The sequence below is a fragment of the Nipponia nippon genome, unplaced genomic scaffold, assembly GCF_047370975.1.
Source record: "Nipponia nippon isolate SJK-2023a ecotype South Korea unplaced genomic scaffold, ASM4737097v1 scaffold_3, whole genome shotgun sequence".
In the NCBI taxonomy this organism is placed as follows: Eukaryota; Metazoa; Chordata; class Aves; order Pelecaniformes; family Threskiornithidae; genus Nipponia; species Nipponia nippon.
In genome coordinates this window covers 57,148,059-57,173,448 of record NW_028262347.1, presented here as the reverse complement: position 1 = coordinate 57,173,448, position 25,390 = coordinate 57,148,059, and the positions used below count along the sequence as shown (strand labels likewise).

At 47.9% G+C, this 25,390-nt stretch overlaps 1 protein-coding gene across 2 annotated transcripts in view; it reads left to right on the top strand.

Annotated features, from left to right (window-relative positions):
* The window catches only part of CACNA1I (calcium voltage-gated channel subunit alpha1 I), a 157,363-nt gene that overhangs the window by 121,739 nt on the left and 10,234 nt on the right, over positions 1-25,390 (top strand). For both annotated transcript variants that reach the window (XM_087765188.1, XM_087765187.1), the window contains 21 exons: positions 1,140-1,291; positions 1,915-2,100; positions 2,797-2,914; positions 3,395-3,550; positions 3,974-4,064; positions 6,589-6,785; positions 7,940-8,356; positions 9,303-9,403; positions 10,456-10,579; positions 11,373-11,441; positions 12,482-12,666; positions 13,004-13,130; positions 14,233-14,358; positions 14,844-14,933; positions 15,936-16,128; positions 17,225-17,376; positions 18,962-19,071; positions 19,679-19,812; positions 20,557-20,627; positions 24,405-24,483; positions 25,061-25,182. In XM_087765188.1, coding sequence (XP_087621314.1) covers positions 1,140-1,291; positions 1,915-2,100; positions 2,797-2,914; positions 3,395-3,550; positions 3,974-4,064; positions 6,589-6,785; positions 7,940-8,356; positions 9,303-9,403; positions 10,456-10,579; positions 11,373-11,441; positions 12,482-12,666; positions 13,004-13,130; positions 14,233-14,358; positions 14,844-14,933; positions 15,936-16,128; positions 17,225-17,376; positions 18,962-19,071; positions 19,679-19,812; positions 20,557-20,627; positions 24,405-24,483; positions 25,061-25,182 — 3,000 coding nt within the window. The remainder of the gene's footprint in view (positions 1-1,139; positions 1,292-1,914; positions 2,101-2,796; positions 2,915-3,394; positions 3,551-3,973; positions 4,065-6,588; positions 6,786-7,939; positions 8,357-9,302; positions 9,404-10,455; positions 10,580-11,372; positions 11,442-12,481; positions 12,667-13,003; positions 13,131-14,232; positions 14,359-14,843; positions 14,934-15,935; positions 16,129-17,224; positions 17,377-18,961; positions 19,072-19,678; positions 19,813-20,556; positions 20,628-24,404; positions 24,484-25,060; positions 25,183-25,390) is intronic.

The window sequence follows — 25,390 nt, the reverse complement described above, 5'->3', positions numbered from 1 at the left end:
GTTTCATCATTCCTGAGGAAACGGTCTAGACCCTTTCCTGACCTTATCAGAGAAGTTTCTAAGGCTGCACACACTGAAGAAAGTCATTAATTCAGAAAACAAAAGGAGGAGTAATTTAATTTGCTCAGACTTGTTCCACTGATAGAATCATTAAAAGACTTTCTCTCACATACACAAAACACATCAGTCTCTGCTGGAGAAGGCTGTATCATAGGGGCTGAAAGATGTGTCAGAGATTCAACAGAAAAAAATGCCTGAGGCAGGGTCAGATTGCTTTTTTCTTTTTTTTTTTTTTTTTTCTTTCTTCAACACCATCATCTTGTGTCTTCCCTGAAGGTTTTCACCTTGTGCATCTGCCGTTCTCCTCTTGCTGTCCATTTTTCTCTTTTCCTCACCCTGTCCTGCTCTTCCTGTCCTTTACATGTAGGTGTTAGCAGTGTGCCCCTCCTTACTGTTGTCTTATTCATCCAGTGTGATATTTGCTTGGGTAATTATTGAGACTACTCTGAGGATAGAGGTATGAGAAAAGACTGCTGGAGCAAGACTGGAAAACGAATGCATACCAAGGATTTGGTGGGGAGCGGGGGAGAGAAAAATGGGGAAGGGAAAAAATAGAGGGGAAAGGGGCAGAGAAGTGCATTGAGTTTAGAGGAAGATGGTGAACTGTTTTCCTATCATTCAAATGTTTTCAGAATTTCAGGAAAAAATTCTGCCAGCTACCTGTGGAAACCTCAGAGGAAGAAATCCTTGAACAAACAGGTTGACCACAGATTAGCCGCTTTTGCCCTGCTTCAAAAAATACCCAAGTTCTTTGCACAAAGTAAAGTAGCCTTTAGCTGGGGGACCAGGGAATGGAGTGGGATGTGGGAGACGCTTCGTCAGCCTTGGTTGCAAGAATGGCTGTCCGGCTCCTGACCACCTCTAGTAAAAGAATTTATTAGGGACGTAATGTATGATGAATCTATGAAATGTGCAAAGGAATTGGAGTGCAAGTGGCTCTATCCAGCTCCACTCTAATCTCACCCATGGGAGCTTTGCAGCTCCCTACAAAGCCTGTCCGCTGGGAATGCTTGGCACTTTATTTCCCATAATTTCAGGGCTCTTTCAGTTCTGACTCTCTGAATTTACTTTCTCTCCAGCCAGAAGAATTGACCAACATCTTGGAGATCAGCAACGTTGTCTTTACAAGCATGTTTGCCCTGGAAATGATCCTGAAACTTGCTGCTTTTGGTCTCTTTGATTATCTCCGCAATCCCTACAACATCTTTGACAGTATCATCGTCATCATCAGGTGACAAGGGCCTTGGGGGTCAACTGAAATACACATAGACAAGAATACCACAGAGCTTGCATGTTTTCATGTGCCTTTTCAAAAAGGATTTAGCAACTATACTAGGAGGAGCTGACCTGATACACAAGGCCAAGGACTGGGAGATCGAGATGTCTTTTCCCAACACTTGGCAACCCTAGGCAAGCCACACAGCATTTCTGCCCCTCAGTTCTCTCCTCTGTAGAACGGAGGCAATTGCAATTGCCTTGTAAGTCCACAACAAATATTAGCTGTGAAATATTTTAAAAATGTACAAATTAAGGATGCAACAAAGGTTTAACGTGTGATAGAGGAACTTGTCTTGCTGGAATTTAAGGCTGCAATCGTTTCCTTATTCCTGCAACATGCAGTGCCATGTTCATGTTCTTAAGGGAGAAATGCAGCTTTCTACACATAAGTATAAGCTTATAGTATATACTTCTAATTATATCTTGCTCAAACAGATTTTCTCTCTGACCCCTTTATACTTGCTGCCAATGCAGAGGTGAAAACTTGGATTAGCATTGTTATTCCCCTCTCTCTTCTGTTCGTTCACTTGTCTTTAATTTTGACCCTTGTACTCCCTGTGCTTCTCTGGGCCATAGCATCTGGGAGATCATCGGCCAGTCGGATGGAGGCCTCTCTGTGCTGAGGACTTTCCGTCTCCTGAGGGTGCTGAAACTGGTGCGTTTCATGCCTGCGCTGCGCCGTCAGCTTGTGGTGCTGATGAAGACTATGGACAATGTAGCCACCTTCTGCATGCTCCTCATGCTCTTCATCTTTATATTCAGGTGAGGAGGCAGTTAGTTGCCTCACAGTGTTTTGGAGAGGCACTGCATGGCTCATGTAGACAGCAACTTCAGAGCGTGATTGCATGACTCGTCTTGCACATTGCTCTAGGCTCAGGCAGCACTGACAAACATGTATTTGTTCATAAGGGCTGAGGTTACTGCTGCCCTAAATTGGGTTTAGCAGCTGAAGATTTTGCCCAGATAGGGTGGAGAAATACTGTCACTAAATGCGCACATTAAGCATAATGTCCCATTGCAGGATAGGTGAAGCTTCTTGGTAATCAACACTGGCTGCAGGAACAGTTCAGTCTGGAAGCTGACTCTGGCAGAAGGGTGGCAGGAAGCAACCAAGAAAGTTTGTCAGTGCATCCCGTGGATGCAGTGGTAGGGACATGAAGAAAAACGAGAGCAGACAAGAACAATGGAGAGAACAGATCTGAAGGATGGGTTGGAGGGAATATGTGAGCTCTGAGGCAGTACAGATGGAAAGCAAGGTTCTTCGGTGAGCTATAGGGGTGCTAATACACAGCTCCTTCTTCACGGATAGGTCCCAGTGGTCTGGCTGTGTTTTTTCTACCCCTCATTCCTGTGGTGTTACATTAGATTGTTGGGTGGAAAAGAGAATGACTCTGATGAGCTCATTGTGGTGGCAGTGATATTTATATTTGATGCCATCTCCACTTCTTGTCCCAACAGCATCCTGGGAATGCACATCTTTGGTTGCAAGTTCAGCCTCAGGACAGACACAGGAGATACAGTTCCTGACCGGAAGAATTTTGACTCCCTGCTGTGGGCGATTGTCACTGTCTTCCAGGTGAGCCCACTTTGCTCTCTATGGGAGGGCCAGGGCAAAGCGAAGAGGATCAGGAGGTGCTTTTTCTCATTGCGGTGCATTGCACTCAGTCCTGATGACACAAAAGGCTCCGGCATGTGATTTTTGGAGGAAGAACAATTACATGTTGTAACCAAACGATTGGTGTATCTCTCAGGCAGGGGTGCTCCTTCCTTCCTAGGATACAGTTTGCAAAGGTCACTCCTGTTGTGGCAACTCCCATGGTTAACACCATCACCTCAGAACATGGCTGCCCTCATGGTCGCTCTTGTTTCTTCCTGCTCAGCTAATATTATCGGAGCAGTACCACAGCTGGACAGTGACAGTGGGCAGTGGGTGTGTGGTTATGGGGAAGTTAAAAGGCCTGATGTGGTCTTGATGTCTATCCTTTCACTGCCCTTTTCTGAGAATCCCCTTTGTGTTCTTCCTTCATGCGTATGTGGCCTCTGCTCCTGGTTGCAGATCCTAACCCAGGAGGACTGGAATGTTGTGCTCTATAATGGCATGGCCTCCACCTCGCCATGGGCATCTCTCTACTTTGTGGCTCTCATGACATTTGGCAATTACGTGCTCTTCAATCTGCTGGTGGCCATTCTCGTGGAGGGGTTCCAGGCTGAGGTGAGTTGCCACTGAGGCCTCATCAGGAGGAGGAATAGAAGTGCTAAAAAGGGGACCTTTGAGACACCTTGAGGGTACTGGGGTGGAGGACTTCCAAAGTATCACACCTCTGTCATTTCCCTTGTTAAGTTCAGGGTGGGCTTCCTTAAAAAATCCTTGCAAGGAAAGAGACAAGCCCTCTGGAAGGGAGTTCACAATTTCCATCCTGTGCAACAGACCCTATCCTCCTAGGGTGAGTCCTTTGCCCCTCCAAAAGCAAGAACGCAGTATGTCAGCCATCCCAGGTCACACGAGATTCTTTCCAGTGATCACACTGATGCCTGGCTGCCAAGGAGGATTTTACAGTTGTTCCAGCAACGAAAGACAAGAACAAATGGTCTTTTCTGTTTATGAGTTTCCAAATTCTAAATTTTTGTGTTCCAGGGTGATGCCAACCGGTCATACTCGGATGAAGATCAGAGTTCATCAAACATGGAGGAGTTAGATCAGTTCCAAGAGGCTCAGGAGGGCTCAGGTACAATAGCTCATTTGCTTATCTCCCGTTGCTGTTTAGTGAGAAGTCTGAAAGCAGATTCTGCAGAAAATTCACTCCCATCTCCAAGAACTTACCGGTTTTCATTTTGAACTTTATGCTAGCTTGTGATGTTACCTGTGGAAAAACAGAGCCGTGTTGGCATCCTGAGGAATGTGACAGCTAAGGGGATGTCCTGGTTTCAGCTAGGACAGAGTTAATTTTCTTCTTAGTAGCTGGTATAGTGCTGTGTTTTGGATTTAGGATGAGAATAATGTTGATAACACACTGATGTTTTGGTTCTTGCTGAGCAGAGTTTACATTAGTCAAGGACTTTTCAGCTTCTCATGCTCTGCCAGGTGTATAAGAAGCTGGGAGGGAGCATAGCTAGGACAGCTGACCCAGACTGGCCAAAGGGCTATTCCATACCATATGACATCATGCTCAGTATATAAGCTGGGGGAAGAAGAAGGAAGGGGAGGACATTGGACGTGATGGCGTTTGTCTTCCCAAGTAACTGTTATGCGTGATGGAGCCCTGCTTTCCTGAGGATGGCTGAACACCTGCCTGCCGATGGGAAGCAGTGAATGAATTCCTTGCTTTGCTTTGCTTGTGCACGCGGCTTTTGCTTTACCCATTAAACTGTCTTTATCTCAACCCATAAGTTTTCTCACTTTCACTCTTCTGATTCTCTCCCCCATCCCATTGGGGGAGAGTGAGTGAGCAGCTGTGTGGTGCTTAGTTGCTGGCTGGGGTTGAACCACGACAGGGGAGCAGTGCTTGAGTGACCTACAGAACGGCAACTAGGAGTGAGAAGTGAGACTATCTCTGCTTAGCTTCAGGGGCACCATTTCAGGAACACTGTGTCCAAATCTGGGACCCACATTTAGATAGGGGATACCAACACATTAAAAAGGACTTGAACAAATCTGGAAGTCTTGCCTCATAGCGAGAGGCTAATGAAGCTTAGAGAAACCAGAGAAGTGACTTGATCACGCACTCTGTAAGTGCCAACCATAAGGAGAGATTTCTGATGGTAGATGGCTCTTTAATTGAGCAGAAAAAAGCATAATGAGATTGTAAATGTTGGAAGCCGAAGCTAGACAAATTCAGACTGAAAAAAGCCACGTATTTTAAAGGAAAGATAATTAACTGTTGGAACAGTCTACCTACAAACTACTGGGTAAGGTCTCCACCCCTCGAAGTTTTCCCTTGAGGACTGAAAGTCTTTCTACAAGAGGTACTATACTTCAGACAGGATTTGGTGGCAGGAAGCAGCAAGAGTAGCTTACTCCACAATGGATGGCGAGCCAGGAGCTGAGGGGGAGGGACAGCCAGGCAGGAGGGCAGGGACCACACTGACAAAGGCACAGTACTTGCACAAGGTGAGCAGAGCAGGTCTGCAGACACTAGCCAGGGTCAGCCAATGGTTCAATGATTGCCAGGCAAATCCACAGTGGTGAGGCAGGTCTGAGGTCAAGCCAAAAAGTTCAGTCAGCAAGACAAGGTCAGGATCACCAAGGTGCAAGGACAGGCACAAGCATACTCACTGCATAGACCAGACAAGGACCACAGGCACAGGTCTGAGCTTAAACGCAGCTCCTGCAGCAAGGAGCAGTGCTCTAGTACTGCCTTGTCACAGCTCTTTCCTGCAATTTAGCTGTTTTCACAGCAGTCTGATCCTGCGTTACATGGTTGCACCCTATCAGAGCTTACTTTGAATGTAGGCAGCCAAACCCCTAGGAGGGCAGATGGGGAAGAGGTTACAGAGCCTGTTGGTGCACTCACTATGTATAGGTGAGGATATGTGACCTTCGTTATGCAGTAGGTCAAACAAAAATGATTGTTCCAGTCCTTTCAGGCATTAAAATCTAGTACCCCATCCTCTCCATCCATCTTGACAAATGCGGATGGTCATCCACAGCACCTAATATACCCCTCAAAGGTGTCCTGGATCTTCAAGGTCAATGATCAGTCATTTGAAGAGGCCCAGTGTAGTAGGATGGATGGGATGAAGAGTATGATTGCAGGAATTTAAACGTGACTCCAATATGTGGATAGTTGTGGGTCTTCCCACGTCTTTGTCTCTTTCTCAGTGTCTCAGCCTAACTGCTTTAAATAGTCAGTCTGACAGTAGGTGATATTTGTTCAGACCTGAAGATGCAGGTGTCTGTTCTTGGCATGCAGAAGCACACTCTCCTCCCCTTGCTGCCAGGGTTCGGCTTCTTGCTCTGCCTGTCAGCCTGAGTGTGCCTGACCAGCACTCTGCTCGTCTGTCTGGCCCCAAGGAGAGCTGCCGTCAGTTTTGGGGACTGAGGAGAATACTTCAAAGTCTTCCCAGCTTGCACTGCTTTTGCCACAACACCCTAAATCAGAAGGAATCGATGCTGATTGATGCTAAACAGCTAATAATCTGTTAGCTGCTGCTAACATGCTAAACAGCTTAGACATTGAAACAGTCACTGGATAGTGAGGAACCCATGTTCTTCTTTTCTCTTTCTTCTTCTTTCTGCATCTTTCCACCCAGATCCCAAGCTCTGTGCAATTCCTGTGACACCTAATGGACACTTGGACCCATCCTTGCCCTCTTCCAACCCATCAGTGGCTGCTGGGGGGGACTCTTCATGCAACTCCCTGCAGCCTGACCAGATTCGTGTTGCTGTTGGCTCCCGGAAGAGCAGTGTGATGTCCCTGGGGAGAATGACATATGACCAGCGGTCTTTGGTGAGTGAGTGAGTAGAAATGTGTGTCGTACCCCTCTTTTGAAGTCCAAGCACTCTGTTGTCTTTCTGCCATCATCTGGGGATTGCTGTGGAGGATTGCACTGCTGCTGTAGGTTTCTAACACAAGCACATTGTCTGTCTTTAGCAAGCCAGGTCAGTTCACATTATTTATCTAAACTTCCAGGTTATTGATCTATATTCCATTGAGTGTGGGATTCAGCTCTTTTATATTCTTCTGGTGGGACAGGGGGAACACCAAGGAGACAGTCTCCCTTGTAGAGCGACGCATGTTTTGTCCTCTTGCCATTTCCTTGTTTTCCTAGAGCACAGCACACAAAATGATTCCCTGAGTGAGTTAAGAGCATAGGATTATCTGGGTGATGCCTGAACTGCCAAGTCCCATAACAGATGGATTTTCTGGAAGCTTTTGTAACAATGAAGAGAGAAATCTTGACCTGGAGCTCCCCGTAGCAGGTCCTGCTGCCCCTTAGCACTTCCCCAAGCACTGCTGGCTGTCCAGCCAATGCATCTCAGACCTGTCCACCTTGTAATATCAGTTTCTGGGCTTTCTACCTACTGACACATGCAGCTTTGGGGAGGGTGCATTGGCGCTCAAAGGGTTCATGCCCCTGCTATTTCTAAACAGGGAGAGCTGGCAGCCACATACTACAGAAGTTGCTGGTGTGGTTGGACTAGACTGTAACCAACAAGCCTGTTTCTCTCATTTCTTCCTTTTACTAAGACTGTACTCAAAGATGGTGTGTCATATTATCCATCACCCGTATCCTTTGCCCCAGGGCAGTGTAAAAAGCTGCCAATCAGATTTTTGGAGAGCTTTATTCTTGCTCTGTGCTGGTGTAAGTAACAACATCAGGCACCTGGCCTTTGGCTTTATTATTTACCTTCCCCATAAGTGCTTTGCACACAGATGGTGCTATAAAGTAATCACAGCCAACACCATTGCTAACTCATTATCAATTTATTGTCAGATTTACAGAGATTGCTGCTAAATTCCCACCATGTAACTTCCTCAACAGCTGAAAAATGGCAGCCTCCTGGCTTAGGGGCCCAGGGAGAAGTCTGTGATCTGAAATAGGATCGCATGCTCCCTCCTTGTGCCCAGAGTCGCTGAGTCCCAGTCCTGCTCTCTTACAGTCCAGCTCCCGCAGTTCCCACTATGGTGCCTGGGGCCGCAATGGGGCCTGGGGGAGCCGTCGCTCCAGCTGGAACAGCCTGGCCCGGGGACACAGCCTGAAGCACAAACCTCCCTCAGCTGAGCACGAATCCCTGCTGTCTGGGGAAAGGCACAGGGTGGCAGATGGGGAGCTGGATGGGACAGGAAGGGTGTTTCATCACCGCCGGACACTCTCCCTGGACAACAAAGGCTCCTGTGACCTGCTGGAGTTGGCCTCGGTCCCGTCTGGCCACAGAGTGACCCATAAGCTGGGACCAGCATCTGGGGCCAGTGAGCATCAGGACTGCAATGGCAAAATGCCCAGTATTGCCAAGGAGATCTTCCCAAAGATGAACAACCGCAAGGAACGGGGAGAGGATGATGAAGAGATAGATTACGTGAGTACTTGGTGGAGGGAACCAGGGAACCACTGGGTTGCACTGCAGTGCTGTGGGAAACCCCAAATCCATCTTCAAGTTTCACTCTCCCTGCCATGTGGATGAGAGAGCTTACAATGGTGCTTTAAGTACAGCTGGAGGACAACACTGAACGCAGATGGGACCTTCTAGGCCCAGACAAGCTCAAACCACATTGTCAAGCTGCCTGCAAGGCAGTCGTATGGGTGGATGGTGGCAGGAAGGCAGATGTGAGGCATGTGCGTGGTCGTTCGGGGGCTGTTATTTCAGAGCAGTGAAGCCAGTGATTTCTACAGGTTAGGAAAGGTCAGGTTGTGTGAGCAGCAAGAGCTTTGCATGGTGAACATCAGCAGATCAGAGCAGGAAGCATAGGCACAAGACACAAGGCAAGTGAGTTCTGTGGTGCCAGCTTGGAAGACTGCAATGCCCAATCTGTGAGCAGATCAAAGGGTGGGGAAAAAATGGAGGGAGGGTCAGTAAAAATTTGAGCAAACATATATACTGTATGAAATTAAATCACCTCTGAGCCCAAGTGCCAACAGAATGCTGTCCTATCCTGGCCTCTCATTTAGCTGAGGTAGTGAGGAAACACTGTCCTCATGTAACAGAGCCACTCCAAAAGCTCTGAGAAGGCATCACGGACAATGTCCTGCTCTAGAAAGGACACCAGCAGTTTTATTTCTAATGATCTGGGGAGGAAGCCAGATGCCAAGAGGTAAACAGGCCCTGGCAAAGCAGCTCTTACCTCCTTTTCAGTGTCTTGTTGCTCTTTGAGTCCATTTCCTCATTTGGGGGCTTAAAGAAAGGCAGGTGGTGCACCTGGGGAACAGCAGGTAGTGGTGTTTTGGGGTCGGGTGTGAAAGGAAGAGTGCCTTTCAGGCAAGTGGGAACGTAACTAGTGATACTTGCTTCTGCTGCATTCCTCCAGAGCCTGTGCTTTCGCATCCAGAAGATGATGGAAGTCTATAAGCCAGACTGGTGTGAGTTACGGGAAGACTGGTCCATATATCTCTTCTCTCCACAAAACAGGTTTGTGCAGGCTTTGCCATGAGAGGGTTGAGAAGATGTGGCAGATTCTGTTGCTGTACTGGCCACATACCCTGAGCTGCATGTTAGGTTGTAACTTTAAACTTACCAGCTGGGAATGTGTTTTGTCTCCTCCATCTCCCCTTCTACAGCCAAACACCACTTCTCTTCCTTGATTCTGGACATGAAAGGAAGGATGAGAATCCTAAATAGCTATTGTGGTTTTCCCTCCCTTTGGAGCATCCCATTTTTCTTTTGTGTAATCATAAATATTTATAGCAAAGCAAGGCAGGGAATACTAACATTAACCCAAAAAGGAGAACGAATGTATTATTAATGACTCCATAATACTGATATTTCCTCCCCTGGTACCAGAACAGTGTCTCCACTTCATTTTCAGTCCCAGTACCAACTTATCAGCAGTCATAACACACCTTTTAGGCTAAAGTTAGAAGAATTCTTGCCTGAAAAAAAGAAATTTGGGATAAATTCTTCCTGCTAAAAGGGTCTTCCCACCAGGAGAAAATATCCATGTACCTCAGCCAACAGTATTCTCACCCATGTGTATCACTCCTTGAAAAGAAGGGGGTTTCATTACAGGTCATGAGGGAGAGCTCTTTGCTCTGCGTGTCACCTATGCTAATGGGCACAGTGTCTTTCAGAGCAGACAGAAGTGTGGTCCCCATGACAGCCAACCTACCTGCCTCTCCTCAGCTGTCAGCATGTGGCCTCTTTGCCCTGGGGTGGTATAAAGTGTGAGTTTCGGAGGAAAACTGAAACTTGACCGTTTCTCTACAAGGCAAGAGAGGAGCACAGAGCCATAGTGGTTAGAAAACCACTCTGACACTGGGGCAATGGATCAGCTCCTTGCTCTGCTCCAGGCTCCTTGTGTGACCATGGGCCATCCCTGGGATATTGCCATGGCAAGGGACATCAGTGATAGGAAAGCTGCTACGTCAGAGCTCAGTTTTGGCCAGACCTCTCAATTCTCTGTCCTCATAGCTCCTAACCTTGCTCTCCCCAAGGCACAGGTGCCTACTGGAACTCTCTTGCAGGTTTCGCCTTCTCTGCCAAACCATCATTGCTCATAAACTCTTTGACTACGTTGTGCTGGCCTTCATCTTCCTGAACTGCATCACCATAGCCCTAGAGAGACCGCAGATTGAACACAGAAGCACGGTGAGCACTGTTTCCTCTCACCTGCTTTTTAGCATGACCTCTGACAGAGGTTTGCAAGTGTTCCTGCCCCTGGTATGACCTCTGGAAGAACTTCAGTATTAAACACCAGCTGTTCAAATGCCCAAGTATTAGTAATTCACATAGTGTGTGCTTCCCCTGCAGGGTCTTATAATGGGGCAACCCACTTTATAATACAGTAATCCTAGTTCCCCCCCTCTTGGAGAGCAAGAGTCCCCCAGACACCTGCAGTTAAGAGGTGACTGGCAAAAAGGACAGGGACTGGGAACTAAAAGACAAAAGTAACTTCCATTCTGTAGGAATGGCATGTCATCATTCATGTATGCTGCTTTTGAGCTATCTTTGAGATGGCTCAAGCTTGCAAGTGAAATTTCTGCATATCTGCCTTAGCTGACCCCCAGACTCCACTGCATTTATATGCAATCCAGTGGCTGGTGCTCAGCAACCCTTCAGGAAGGAGTCCCAGGTCAGCGCAGCAGGTCAGGACTAAGCAGCACTGGCAGAACAGGGCAGAGAGCACCTTGAAACCAGATTTGCAGGATGTGTTGCCAATCCCATCCACTGTGCTCTTGCAGAGTTGCGTAGGATCCTGTCCCAACTGTGGCACAGGGCTATGCCAAGGTGTGTGAGCTAAAAGCTGCCCAGCACTGACCTTTGCCAAAGGCACCCCTCTTATTTCCCCAACTTTCAGATCAAGAAGAAGTCAAAATACATTTAAGACCTTTTTCTGTTTTTTGTTTTTGTTTTTTGTTTTGTTTTGTTTTCTCTTTTCTAGGAGAGAATCTTTCTCACTGTGTCCAACTACATTTTCACAGCAATTTTTGTAGCCGAGATGACACTGAAGGTAAGTAACTGCAGAGATGAACAGCTCAGAGCCTTTTCCCACTGTCAGGAACAACATGGTTCATGTTTGCTCAGCACCCTTCTCCATCTGTTCAGTGTGCCAGTCCTTCCCCCTACCTTGGTAGAGGCAGATACTGCCTGGGGTTGAGTCCCCTCTTGTAAGGCACGGAGGGGATGTTTATCTGAGGCTTTAAATCCAAAGGGAGGAATAGCTGACCTCCAGATATGGATTTTGTAATAATGTCAAATGTCCGAATATATTGGTATATTTTGCTATATGTAATATCTATTTTGGTATATGTAATATACCAAAAGGAAGTGAATACTCTAGATTTTTTTAATTATTGCTATTTTTATTATTTCTGTTCGTCCCTTCCTCCTGGAGCAAGAATGGGGGAAATAACAATATTAATAACATGCTGTTAGTTGAGATAATTATTTAATAGGTGTCTAAGTACTTTATGACAACAGGGAAATTTTGTTATTCCCCTCTTGTGATTGGGAAAGAGTCCCAAAACTGGGTAAAGACAGTCTCAAAACTGGGTGCCTGAACTTAAACCTCCTAAAATTCATACCTAAATTATGGCCATGATTTACAGGGTGTCCAGCAATGTCTGTAGCACCTGCTGGTGTTGAGAACTGCTGAGAATCGAACCACCCTCTTAGGAGCCAAAGAATGGGTTTGGGTGCCCGATTTTACCTCCCAGGTGATCCCTGGACTGGGAGACTTGCCCCAGGTCTGTGATATGGCAGGGAAAGGTTTCCTGTGTGTTACCTACAGTGTCCTGTTGCTCGGGGAGGCAGAGGAAAGGTGAGAAGACACCATGGCCCTGTTATTTCTGGAGTTATGTGCCACCACTTTCTCCAAAGATGTTTTCCCTCATAGCCGCCTAGGTGAAAGGAAAAGATGATGAGATGACACTTCAGTGTCATGTAGAGTTGATAACTGTTCCCTATCCTCCCCCTCTCCCCACAGCTGCCCTCTACCCGGCAACATGGAGAGGAGCCATTTAACCCACTCTCCTCTTTCCTCTCTTGCAGGTGGTCTCTCTGGGCCTGTATTTTGGGGATCAGGCTTATCTTCGCAGCAGCTGGAACATCTTGGATGGCTTCTTGGTCTTTGTGTCTCTCATTGACATTGTGGTCTCGGTGGCCTCTGCTGGCGGTGCCAAAATCCTGGGGGTGCTGCGAGTCCTCCGGCTGCTGCGCACCTTACGTCCCCTCCGGTCAGAGCCCCACCAAGCCCTGCTCAGCCCCCTCTTCTCACCAGGCCCCCCCAGGAAGGGTCCTAGGGTCAGATACTGCTGTGCTAGGCAAAGTGTGCTTTGACAAGCCATAAGCCACAGGGAGGTTCCCCTTAGCCATATGGCTCTGGCCCTGGAGGTACCTTATCGGACAACCAACTCATGGGACAGAAGAGGCTTTTTGGTCACAGGAGAGTGACCCCAACTGATGGGTCACTGCACAGGGAGAGCAGGGGACTGCTGCTGCTGAAAATGTTTAGCTTAGGCCAAACATCCCTGCCCTATCCTTCTGTCATCCCTCCCCTTCCTTCCTTTCCAGAGTCATCAGCCGAGCCCCTGGCCTGAAGCTGGTGGTGGAGACACTCATTTCTTCCCTCAAGCCCATAGGAAACATTGTCCTCATCTGCTGCGCTTTCTTCATCATCTTTGGCATCCTGGGTGTTCAGGTAGGTTGTTAAAGCCCATCAAACAGCCTCCATGCCCCCACCCCTACCATGGGCACCTGTACCCCCAGGTGCTACAACAGGCACAGGGAACCAAGCAGAGCAGCAGGGACAAGCAAACCAGAACATTTTCTGCACCTGCCCTCCTCTATGAGCTGTCTCCCACCACAGCCTTTGGCAAGGACAGCCAGATGCTCAGCGAGTGCAGCTATTGCTGGATGTGCAAGATGGGAGTTAATGCTCACACCTGGCAGGAGTTGGATCAGGGTTTGGGTCAGCGTTATAGGGAGAGCCCAGGGCTGGCATAGCACAGGGCTCGCTGGGCATGTCCTTGTCACACCACAAGGGCAAGCAGCTCAGCGCCTGCTTACACGAACCCTGCCTCCAGTCAGCTTTGTTTCTCCCCCTTGCTCCGAGCCCTAAATCCACCCACAACCTTCCTTTATTTTTTTATTTAATCCTCTTTATTTTCAGCTGTTGCATTGCAGAGGAGCAAGGGCGTGGGCGTTACTTCCATCTCAGGGAATGCGCTATACTTAGTCTGCTCCGATGCATCTGTACAAATGCACAATCCAGTATCTTCCGTATGGGGAAAGGAGCCCTGGGCAGAAGAGCCACAGCAGTGCAGTGCAGCTTTGTGAAAAAAAGTATCTGAGAAGCAGGGGATGTTTTTTCTGGTTCTTTACCCTCAGATGAGAACTTCTTTTCCCTTTAGCTCTCTCAGTAACTGGGAAGCAGGGAGGGTAGATTGCTCTTGGGGACTGAAGAGAAGATTTTTGTTTTGTTTTGTTTTCCTTTTTGGCCAGTGGCTCTAATTGCACCCAGAAAGGCTGCCCTAAAGGCCGTCACGTGGTAAGGGCTTACAGTCACTGCTGGCTTGGGGCAATGGAGGAGGCTGAAAAGCCAGGTATGGGTTTACGAGGGTGGCCCTGGCTCCTTAGGTATGTTTGAGCCTGTGCTCTATGTTGCATTAGTGGTCCTCCCTACCTGTCGTGCTCCACCTGGCTTTCAGCCCACCTGCCATCTCAGGAGCTTCTGCACATCCCAGGGAGCATGGGGGAACCCTGTGGGGAAAGGGCCTGATGGGGTCGCTCCCCTCCTGCAGCTCTTCAAGGGCAAGTTCTACCACTGCCTGGGAGTCGACATCAGGAACATCACCAACCGGTCCGATTGTGTGGCTGCCAACTACAAGTGGGTGCACCACAAGTATAACTTCGACAACCTGGGACAGGTGAGTGTACCCACAGTCCCTGTCTCTGAAGGGAACCCAGCACAGGGTTTGTCGTCTCCTATATATACTCCTCCCAAGGGCACAGATGCAGTGCCTGGAAAGCCTGATCCCTGGGCCAGGAGGGGCGGCTATTTGGCATGGGTATCTATGCAGAAGCTGTGTCACTAGTGGGTTGGTATCAGGATGATGCTTACAGGTTGCAGGGGAAAGAAAATTGGTGGCAGCAGAGAGCTTGATTTTCTTTTTCCTCTTGCCGCGAAGCACACGTTCTTCATAACCTTTCTCCTCTGGTGGGTTTGGTTGCACGCGGCTTCCTGTCCCCTCTCCTTCTCCTCCACGGGGGAAGGAGCAGGTTTTGATGTGTGCAGAGACACAGGCAGGAAGAGTATTTCAACGTTGTGTGTGTTAGAGTGTAAACCCACAATTTTTTTTCCCAGACTGCCAGATGCACCTGCTTCATATCTGCTTTGCTTTGTATGTTGTAGGCTCTGATGTCCCTCTTTGTTCTGGCTTCCAAGGATGGCTGGGTCAACATTATGTATAATGGACTAGATGCTGTGGCTGTTGACCAGCAGGTACGAAGAATTCTATGTGGAAGGACCTTTTTCGCTTTCCTCGGGCTAGTAAGGCAGAAGCACGCTTTATTGTCCTGCTTCATACACCTACCTCAAACCAAGAGCCCCTTCCAGGGCCCTTCTGAATCCTTTGCTCACCTATTTGCAAGGGGTCAGGGTCATGCCTGGTCCATGCAGGGAGGTGCAGCTGTGGCTGTGCAGTGTGTGTCTGTAGTAATTCTCACCCTCTACTCAGTTTGGATCTTACAGCAGGCCTTTATCTATTTGTAATGACAGAGCAACAATGCCATGTGCCTTTCTGGGCATGCTGGCTCCCTCCTGGCCCATAGATGGTTATTTTAATACACTGTAAATTAGGGACTGTTGAGCTGCTGCCCACTGCATCCCTATTCCTCTACTGCTAAGGCAATGACGTTGATAGCGTCCAGTGTAGGCACTTGCCATGGGATGCAGTACTACAGGCTTGAACCTTGGGGATGATGCTCCATTTACCTCTGAACCTCTGCACAGGGTGCACCACTGTTGGCTTTGTAGGCTTTTTGTCAGGAGACCCAGTCAGGGTCAGGGCCTCCTTTCTCTCCAAGCCTGAATGACATTTCTATTCTGGTCTCATTGCTGTTTTGGTGGTGTGTGGATATGTGGTCTCTACTTGCCCTTGAGCCAAAGGTGTTCCTGGTGCCTGGACCAGCCATTTTACCACATACTGGTGTTGTACTCAACCTGTGGCTGGGGTTGTGCCTGAATTGTGGGTGACTCTGTGCAGGCAGGCCCTTGCCCTTGACTCACACCCGCTCCATCAGTTGCCAGCTAATGCCAAAATCCTGTCAGCCAATTACAAACTGCCTTGCCTGTAGCCCCAGCTCTTCCCAGCCCACTCCCCTAATTTCCATAACCCTTCCCCACCTTCCTAGCAGCCAACCACCATGGCAGGTCCCACCCCCATCATTTCCATATCACCAGCATCCAACCAATTGACTGTCTCTGTTCTCCCCCCTCCTCCAGCCTGTGACCAACAACAATCCCTGGATGCTCCTCTACTTCATCTCCTTCCTCCTCATTGTCAGCTTCTTTGTGCTCAACATGTTTGTGGGGGTGGTGGTGGAGAACTTCCACAAGTGTCGGCAGCACCAGGAGGCTGAGGAGGCGCGCCGGCGGGAGGAGAAACGCCTGCGCCGCCTGGAGAAGAAGCGAAGGAGTAAGGCACAGCCTAAGTGTTTGGTCGGTTCGTAGGCCAAGGTTTTCTGAGAAAAACCTTCTCCTCTTCTTTTTCTTTCCTGACGGCCTGGTCTCTGAAATGCATCGCTTGTGGCCGCGCTCTCAGCCTTCCTCCCCGCGCCACTGCTGTGTCACTACGCGTCTCACCGGGGTGGTCTGGGGAAGAAGGGTGGCTGACAAGGTCTGCTGGGACTCTGGGGAAGTGGCTGGGGTTTTAGCACCCTGCCCCTTGGGAGATAATGTGTACCAAAAATACCCCTGTGCACGTGCTGGCGTGCACTGTCAAGACAGGATGTGCACGCATCAGTACAACTCCTGGGCTTGGGATAGTCCCACCTGGGCTTCCTGCAACCCAGCTGGTGTTTGGGGGAAGACCTGGACAGACCATCCTTTGTGTTTAAACCCAAATTTAAAGAAGAGGGAGGGGGGGAAAAAGAGGAAGACCCCTGTGTTTTGTTCCTGGCTCTTTCCATCAGTGTTGCAGTGTCACTCTTTGGGGTCCCAGACCCTCTGTGGTGAAGCAAGACCTCTTCCTGGTGTTTCTGTCCTCTTCTTTATTACCTTTAGACAAAAATTGCAAAAGCATACTTGCCCCTGGAAATCATCCCTACTACCCCAGACTGATGGTTTTCTTCCATTCACAGCCTGTGGGCATGCTTTCCCTTCCTCTGCTCCAGTTTTTCCTCTCTGTCCTGTGACACCCTGGGGCCTCTCCTGGAACCATCTGCTCCCTTTTATCATTTGTGATCTTAATTTGTTGAGGCATGAAATGCTGATTTAGCACCATTTCCACAAACATAGACTAACAGATTTTCCTTCTAGCATTCTTTTTCTTTTTTCCACTTACTTTTCCCCCCACTTCTACGTTCCTCTTTTTTGCAATTTTCCCCTCCTTTCTATGTCCCCTATCTTTTACCTATCCTTTTCTGTCCTTTCTCTCTCCCACCTTCATTTCCTTTTTTTTCAACACCTATCACACCACTCTTATGCTTGCTCCCTCCTCAGTGTTTCTTACCCATTTCTCTCTTTCTTCCAATTTCTTCCTAACTCTGCCCATCTCCCTCTTTCCACTGAAGAGGCGCAGCGTTTGCCGTACTATGCTACCTACTGCCCCATACGCCTCCTTATTCATTCGGTCTGCACCAGCCACTATCTGGACATCTTCATCACTTTCATCATCTGCCTCAACGTGGTCACTATGTCCTTGGAGCACTACAACCAGCCTGTGGTGAGTGAGATCATGGACACAAGCCCTGCCTCTAGTCATTATGTTATTTTGCTACAGCTCTCTGATGACCACTGCTCACCAGCATAGGTAGGACACTTGAGTGTCTCTTAAAAATACTGTTGAAGTGTTGCAAGAGTTAATGTAGTAGGCAAAGTTATGTGAGGAGTTTTGTATGTATCCAGAAAGGTAGCCCCTACTCAGACACTTGTTATCCATTAAAATCAATAGAGAGAAGGCATCTAAACAAGAGTTGGGTCCCTAAAAAGCATGGTGCAATTAAGTCTCTGTGCTTTATATTATTAAGTGGATATGTGTGTCACCCAAATTTAGCTGCCTGGTCTGCTTTGTATGTTCCCCTGGATCCTAACAGGAGGGGTGGAGAAAGCAGCAGTGTCATGGGAGCTTCAGGCTTTGCATCAGATTTCCAAATGTCAGTCTAATTGCCCTGCCATATGGCCTGAGCTGAGAGGACTAGAGCGGCTGGTTGTGTATCATGGGATGGGACGTCTTTACTGAACCACTTTTTTTCCATATGAGAAGTAGGGCCAAAGCACTGAGCAGAGCCTCTTTCAGCTGCAGGGGGTGATTCCCAGTAAAGGGCTTTGAAGGCCAAATAAGTTTTATACTTTGGTTGGGGAAGACCATGTACCTCTCAGTGTTCCTGGCAAAGTTCTAGATGCCTTTGACGGAAAAAATGTATGCTGTGCATATCAGAGGAGCTTTCTGCCTCCATGTGTAGACAAAGCATTTATCAGGACATCTGCCCAGTGGCATTTCAGTTTTCTCATCAGGAGACCCTTGGTTTAGGTGACAGCTCTGTTGTCTGAGCAGATGCTGTCCAAGGTAGCTCAGGAACTGAATTTGTCTGTCCTCATTCAAATCCACTGTCAGGCTCCTCTATTTCTTGCCCATCTTGCCCAACTACCCAGTTTTTATCTTGCCCTTGATGGTGCTCAGTTTTACTCTGCAGGAACTCTCAACCTTTATCTGTTGTCATCCTCACGTCAGGCATTTGTTCCTGAACAAGTCACTCCTCTTCCTTACTCCTCAGCTCCTTCCCCTGGAATGCAGGTCCAGCCATGCCAGCCTGCTGTCCAGCTCTGCTAAAGAATCTTGCAAAAGTGCTTCAAACTATTCCAGTACAAAATGCCACCAAATGCTTCTCACTGCTCACACTGGTCCTCGGTGGTGGAGAACGGGCAACACATAAAAGAATCAGAAGCCCAACAGCTAGGAGATATGACATATGCCTGCCTCAAACCGAGGCACAGAAAGGTTTCCTCCCATCAGAGATGACATGTATCCGCAACTGGATTAACCTTTATGTCTCACTCATGGTTGATAGCTATGCCAGTGCCATTAACATGGTGCCATCCAGGTGGCAGGGGCTACTGGCAGAAGAGGAGGCTGATGGTACTTGGTGGTACTTGCCCTTAGTAAGCAGCCTCCACATTCAAGTACGTAAGAATCATGGGCAGCTTCCCCACCTCCCAGAGAATTCCTGGCACTCAGGAGAGTCCCCCAGCAGGTTATGTGCTTGATGTTGCTTTTGCCTTAATTCTTTACCCTCTCTTTCTGCTGGCAGTCCCTGGAGACCGCCCTCAAGTACTGCAACTACCTGTTCACCACCGTCTTTGTGTTGGAGGCAGTCCTCAAGCTGGTGGCATTCGGTCTGCGGCGATTCTTCAAAGACAGGTGAGCAGAGGGTTATGTCAACTGTGGCTGTGGGGAAACTGGGTTTTGGGGTGAAGGTTTTGAGGATGGATCCCTGTCTGGAGTGTGAGGTGGTAGCAGAGTGCCCTGACTGCCTCCTAGTCCTGCACAGCATGGACCTAGCCTCAGCCCGCATGAGCTGCAATGCCTAGGCAATAGTAAGAGTTGTCCAAAACCTGCCTCTTGGTTGGCATCTGCTGGTTAGGCTGGAAAGCTAAGGAGGTGGGGTTAGAGAGCGCCATTTTTTTTCTGCCCTTGGGGCAAACTGGGAGCATGCTGAAGCAGAACACGTATAACGAAGCTGATTCGAGGTAGTAAGGCCATAAAAAGCTGAGCCCATTACTCAAAGCATAGCACCATAGTAACACAGCTCCATGCTTTCAGATCAGGCTGGCTTGCCTCTGGCTACTCAGTGTGTGTGCAAAGTGAATCTCTGTTTGTCTGCAAAAGTCCATATAGGCTGACTCAGAGTGGGGCCTTGAATTCATACATAAAGAAATAGGTTAAAGTGGAGACAATTCACTTTCTTTTTCAGGGAAATGGAAAAACTCCATATATTCCTTTATTCTCTTCAATTTTTCTTCTTAAGGTGGAACCAGTTAGATCTGGCCATTGTGCTGCTGTCTGTCATGGGCATCACGTTGGAAGAGATTGAAATCAATGCTGCTCTCCCAATTAACCCCACTATCATCCGGATCATGAGGGTGCTGCGCATTGCCCGGGGTGAGACACTGGCCAGAGGCAGTGGTGTAGGTAGCCATGGAGTGGGACTTGGTGCCGTGACTCATTGAGCAGTGGCTGTAGAGTCATGGGCTCCCCCTGTCCCTAGCCCTGGGAGGGAGGCAGGGGGATGTGACAGAGGACAGACTAGAGGCTAAGGCTTTCTGGTTTCCTTAAGCCAGGCATTTAGATGCAGTGGTTTTAACAGGAGGTGAAGGACCAGGAGGGTGAGCAGATCATGGAAGAGATGAACTTTTTCTGTCATTCTTTTATGGGACAAGTATGGCAGTGGTGTTCGGAGAAGTGGTCACCAAGCAGGTTGAAGTTTGCACAAGGAGGGGACTGAATCTTCCTGGTGGTGGCCAAGATGTGCTAAGCTGCCTTAACAGATGGTGGCTGGAGGAAGAGAAAGCGATGGAATGAAAAATCAGAGCAGAGGGAGAATTGTGATACACAATTCTGGGAGAAAGAGGGTTCTTGAACAGACTGTCTGGGTGAAGCAGAACAAGCCCGATAGGCACGGGTGGCAGAAACAGAGTATTTAGAAGGAAATGCACTGGAGGAGAAGGAACCACCAGTCAAAAGAAGTGGGCAAAGAGAGAAGGGGGCCAACGGGGACAATAGAGTTTTTTTAGGGCAAGGGGAGACAGGACATCTGTCTTGTGCTACTGCCATTAGTAAGTCACACAAAGGATGGACCTTCTGAGCTCAGTCTGAGTGACACTTCTCTTGTGCTTGTTTTGACAGTTCTGAAGCTACTGAAGATGGCCACAGGAATGCGAGCACTGCTGGATACAGTTGTTCAAGCCCTGCCACAGGTAAAACAGACCAGCTGCCCCAAAGACTCTCCTTTTATCATAGAATCATGGAATAGTTTGGGTTGGAAGGGACCTTTAAAGGTCATCTAGTCCAACTCCCCTGCCATGCACCCTTTTTCTGAAGGGTTGATTCTTGTGGTGTCTCAGAGGTGTGTTGAGCAGGCAACTGCCTGAAGGTGATGTCCAAGCTTTCATGTCAGTCATGGGGGTACAGCTCTCCTCAGATAGGTGTTGTTCAGTTTATCATGTCATTCACGGAGGGTACAGTTCACCTCATGTCTCTGTTCTCTAGTGGGTGAATGAAATAAGGCTTGATTCCTGGATAAGGGCAGATTTCTTCCCATCATGTCTAGCTAGTGTCTACCACTTGCGGCTAGTCCCCAGCTCCTCTCTCCCCTCTCCATAAGAAGGGGAGAGTGACTGACAGCCATTTCAGGAGGAAAGGAGGTCTTTACGTCTCTGCCCCTCTCACCCTTCCCCACATGCACCCCCTTTTCCCCTCCTCTCTTTCATTCACACTGCTGTCACTCCTTTTCTTAGCCAGTGCCTCCCCCTTCCTACTTTCTTTTCTTCCTTCCTCCTCCTGGATCCCTTTGTGTTTCTGAGCCTCTCATGTATGAGAAGCAGTGACGCGCTCTGTTGTGGCTCACACAGCCGGCAGTTAAGTGTCTACTGCAAGACAGCTAGACAGAAGGATTTCATGAGCTGTGAGCGGCAGCTGTTCCCGAATGAGATGCTGACACGGTGCTTTACACAGGCTTCAAGCCCACTGTGAGGATCCTCCGTGATGGATGAGCAACAAGGGAGACTGGTCCCCTTCCTTTTGGATCCTCTAGAGAGAATTGTTAAGCAAGGAGTAATGGCATCAAGTGGCTCTACTGATCATACATCAGACCATTCCCCTGGCAGGCCCCAAGCAGGCAGCTGTCTTGCATGATATCAAAAGGCATGGGCATTTGTCAGTTGATTTATCAGCTAATGTGCCAGTCTCAGTGAGTGATGCAGAGCTGAGAATCAATCTGAAAACAGCATGAGTAGCTACCCAAGGAGTTTACTTCTGATGTTGGTGACAATAAATGTCAATCTGAATTAGAGGAATCTCATGGCACAGAAGCGAGGGGGAAACAGTTTGATCTTTCCTGGATCCTGTGGTCTGTCTGATCTCTCATGCTTTTCATTATACAAGAATAATTTGTATTTTTGTCTAATAATAATAATATAATTCATATATAGGATATATAATAATATTGTCATCCAGGATAGTTGGGGGCTGAGATACAATGGACAATGGAAAGAACAGGAGATTAAGGGTGTTCTTACAGCAGGCAGCTTTGGGCCAGTAACGTTTATTAGTTCTGGCTCTGCTGCCCCAGGCTGGCTCAGTGCAGCTTCTTTGCACCTTGCTCTTTTCCATTGCAGGAGCTACAACAGCTGATTTGTTCAGGCAAGGATCTGGAATGGAGCAGGTGTCCAGATCCAGCATCTGCATGTCTGTGGCATGTTTATTCTGCAACCCAGATAAATGCAACACATAGATACTAAGAGCTGGCTGAAGCAGTATCCAGAAGCTGTCAGTAAGAGGACTCTGCAGTATATTTGTACTTAAATGGTGACATTCAACTTCTACCCCCAAAATATAAAGAATAAATAGGAGAGGAGGAAATGTTCATATCCCTGTCATGTAGATGGAGAAACTGAGTCATCAGGCAGTGAAGTGTTTTGCTCAGGATAGCAAAAGGCACAGCTGGGACCGCAGTTCAAGCTTCTGAGCCCTGCTGTCTGGTCCTAGCCACAAACCACAAGTATATTCTTCCATTCTTTATAAATTCTGGCTTTTCTCTCTCACGTTCACCTACAGCTCCTTTGCTATCCAAGATGATAGGTCAGGTCTTTTGGAGGTCATTAATATCTGCCACAAAACCCTCACAAGCAAATGTCTAAAGGTCTGGTCTCTAGATATTTCCTGGAAGGTAGTAGCGCATAGTGCTTAATCCTTGCAGCATCAAAGCCTATGATCAATCCACTTCCTATTGATTGGCTTTTGCTTGCTTCTATAACAGGTTGGCTTCATTTAATAAAGTTATATAACAGAGGGATCAAAAATCACTCCATAGTTAAAGCTGTGTAAAAATCTGCACTTAAAGCAGGGCTAAAATCCCCCGGTTTCACTGTTAAAAGATTGAATTTAGTCTCCATATTTTATACACTGAGTCTTCAGGGGACAATTGAATTATCTGTAATATTATTCTCCAAGATTTATTGGCTTTGCCAAAAGAAGCAGTTTAAAATAAGCTGTCCTTTCCCTTGTGCTTTTTCCTCCTCTCGACCTTTCTTTTTATGTTCCTAGAGCACAGACTCACATCAGGGATATTGGCTTGCTAATGGCATATAAGGCATCTCCAGTTGTCCTGTTTCAATTCCCTTCCTGTCTTTGTTATACTGCAACAATTCTTAATAGTGAATAGAGCTTTCATTTTAAAGGGCCCTTTGGAAATTTAGCCCTTAGCTAAGTTTTATTAACTTCTTTTTCTTAATGCCCTGTAGACACAGACCCAGAGGTGTGTGTGTGTTCAGAGCATTTACAATGGTGTCCAATTTAGTCATCAGAAATAATTCCTTCCACTGAGTATGTAGCGAGCCAGGACCTGGCAGCCCAGGGGACTGGGTGGGCTGAATCATTCATTTCTCTCCTGAATTTGGATGGCACAGCAGTTGCAGTGACTAAATTAGATTCCTGAAGTGGATGATCCTAACAAAGGCCCAGTGGCCATATGCATTCAGACCAAACACTGTTTGTTTTTTCAAAAACACCCATATACCAGTTAGGTCCTTAATTTTTCCGTGCCTACTCTTGCTCCACCAACAGTGTGCTAACCGTTACTGTCATTTTTTGTTACTGTTCAGCCTGTCTCTTCTGAAACCCCTTCCTGCTCTTTACATATAATCCAGCTGCCCCACATGCTGGGAGGCAGGAGACTGAGAGGCAAGCAGTGATTTGGGAGAGTGAGGACTTGGGGGCAGCGCCATGTTACTGGTAGCACTGCTGCCTTTGTGCACCATGAAGGAGCAATCCTTGCATTGGGGCATTTCCAAACAGCAGCTTCTGGAGGCCCAGAAATTGGGCTTTGACCTATTATTCATGAGATGCAAAGGAAGCTCTGCTTCTCCTCTTGGTTCCTCCATGGTCTCCTTTTCTCTCTTCTCCTTTCCACACATTTCAAGAGGGCCTCTTTACCCTTTTTCCTTCCCACCTGCCTACTGTAACCTCTACATGTGGCTGGTGCTTTGCCGCACCATGCTCTGCCTGGTTCATGGCAGGAGCTGGTGTACCTGTGTCCCTGTCTTTTTTGAGCGCTGCTATTGCACTCTTCACATGAGCATAACTTCAAGGGATTTAGGCAGTATGGTGGGGCATGTAGCACTGCAGGACATGTCTCTATGCTGTAATCCATAGCTTGTCCTTCACTCAGCCAAACTGGCTTCATCTTCTGCGCCCCTACCCCCATGTGCTTGTCTTCACCTGGCCCAGAAACCGCACACTTCAGTCAGCCCTGGCCACAGCTTGTGCTGGAGTGGAGGCAACTGGGAAAAGAGCATCCTTCAAGTCCAGTTGCAAATAGTGCCATCACTGGTGATTTTTCAAGTGATAAGAAATTGTTTGGTTGAATTTGTACATTGGGAATTTGCTACTGTTCTCTTCAGGCTTTGAAAGACAAACACTTGCCAGTACAGATGAAACAGACTTTGGGGTAGGCTGACCATGCTGTTTGCTTTCAGGTGGGAAACCTTGGACTGCTTTTCATGCTCCTGTTTTTCATCTATGCTGCTCTAGGAGTGGAGCTCTTTGGAAAACTGGGTAAGTCTCAAGCAGACCATGCTCCAGTGTGAGATACACACCTGCTGGGAAGCTGAGGTTTCTCAAAATCAGTACTTATTCAATAAAGGGACTGAATTACTTGGTGGCCTTTATTCTCCCTTATGTGTAATTGATGTAAGAGGAATTTCCCTCTAAATTGTTATTGTCCTACAGCCTTACAAAATAAAAGCAGTGTCTGGTTTCTCTTTCATTCTTAAACTTTTGCTTTTTCTGCACTGCCTACCTTGATATCGCCTTCAAGATTACAGGAAAAACTCAGGGAAGGCTTATTTATGTCTCTTGCCATTGAATATTGACCAAGAAGAAAGGCAGCACAATGACATGTTGGGAGGATCCCCCTAAGCAACTGAGTTACACTGCCTGATGTGCTGGGGTTGGGCCATCAGGAATTTTTCTGTATTGGTGGGCAACAGCCAACTGTTGGGCAGGGTGCAGAGGCCATTACCAGAGGTCTCCAGGCTGTGAGAAGCCTGAAGTCCCCTTCCCCAGTTCCTGCTGTTGATCTCAGGGCTGGCAGTGTGTCCTCTGCTGATAGCTGCCATCCCCTTCCTTTCAGTATGTAATGATGAGAATCCCTGCGAGGGCATGAGCCGCCACGCCACCTTTGAGAACTTCGGGATGGCCTTCCTCACGCTTTTCCAGGTGTCCACGGGTGACAACTGGAATGGGATCATGAAGGTAACTGGGCGTCAGAGGCATGGATGTCCTTATTGTGGAGAAGGAGAAATTCTGATGTGTGCTCTGTTCAGCAGTGCTTGGGCTAGAAAAGGGAAGGAGCGCAGGAGCTGAGCTGCTAGATAAGGTCCCTGCTTGGGCCAGAATCTCCTTCCCCACCATGGTAACTCAGACCTTACGCTCATCTAGTCCTACAGGCGTCTGGCTGAGA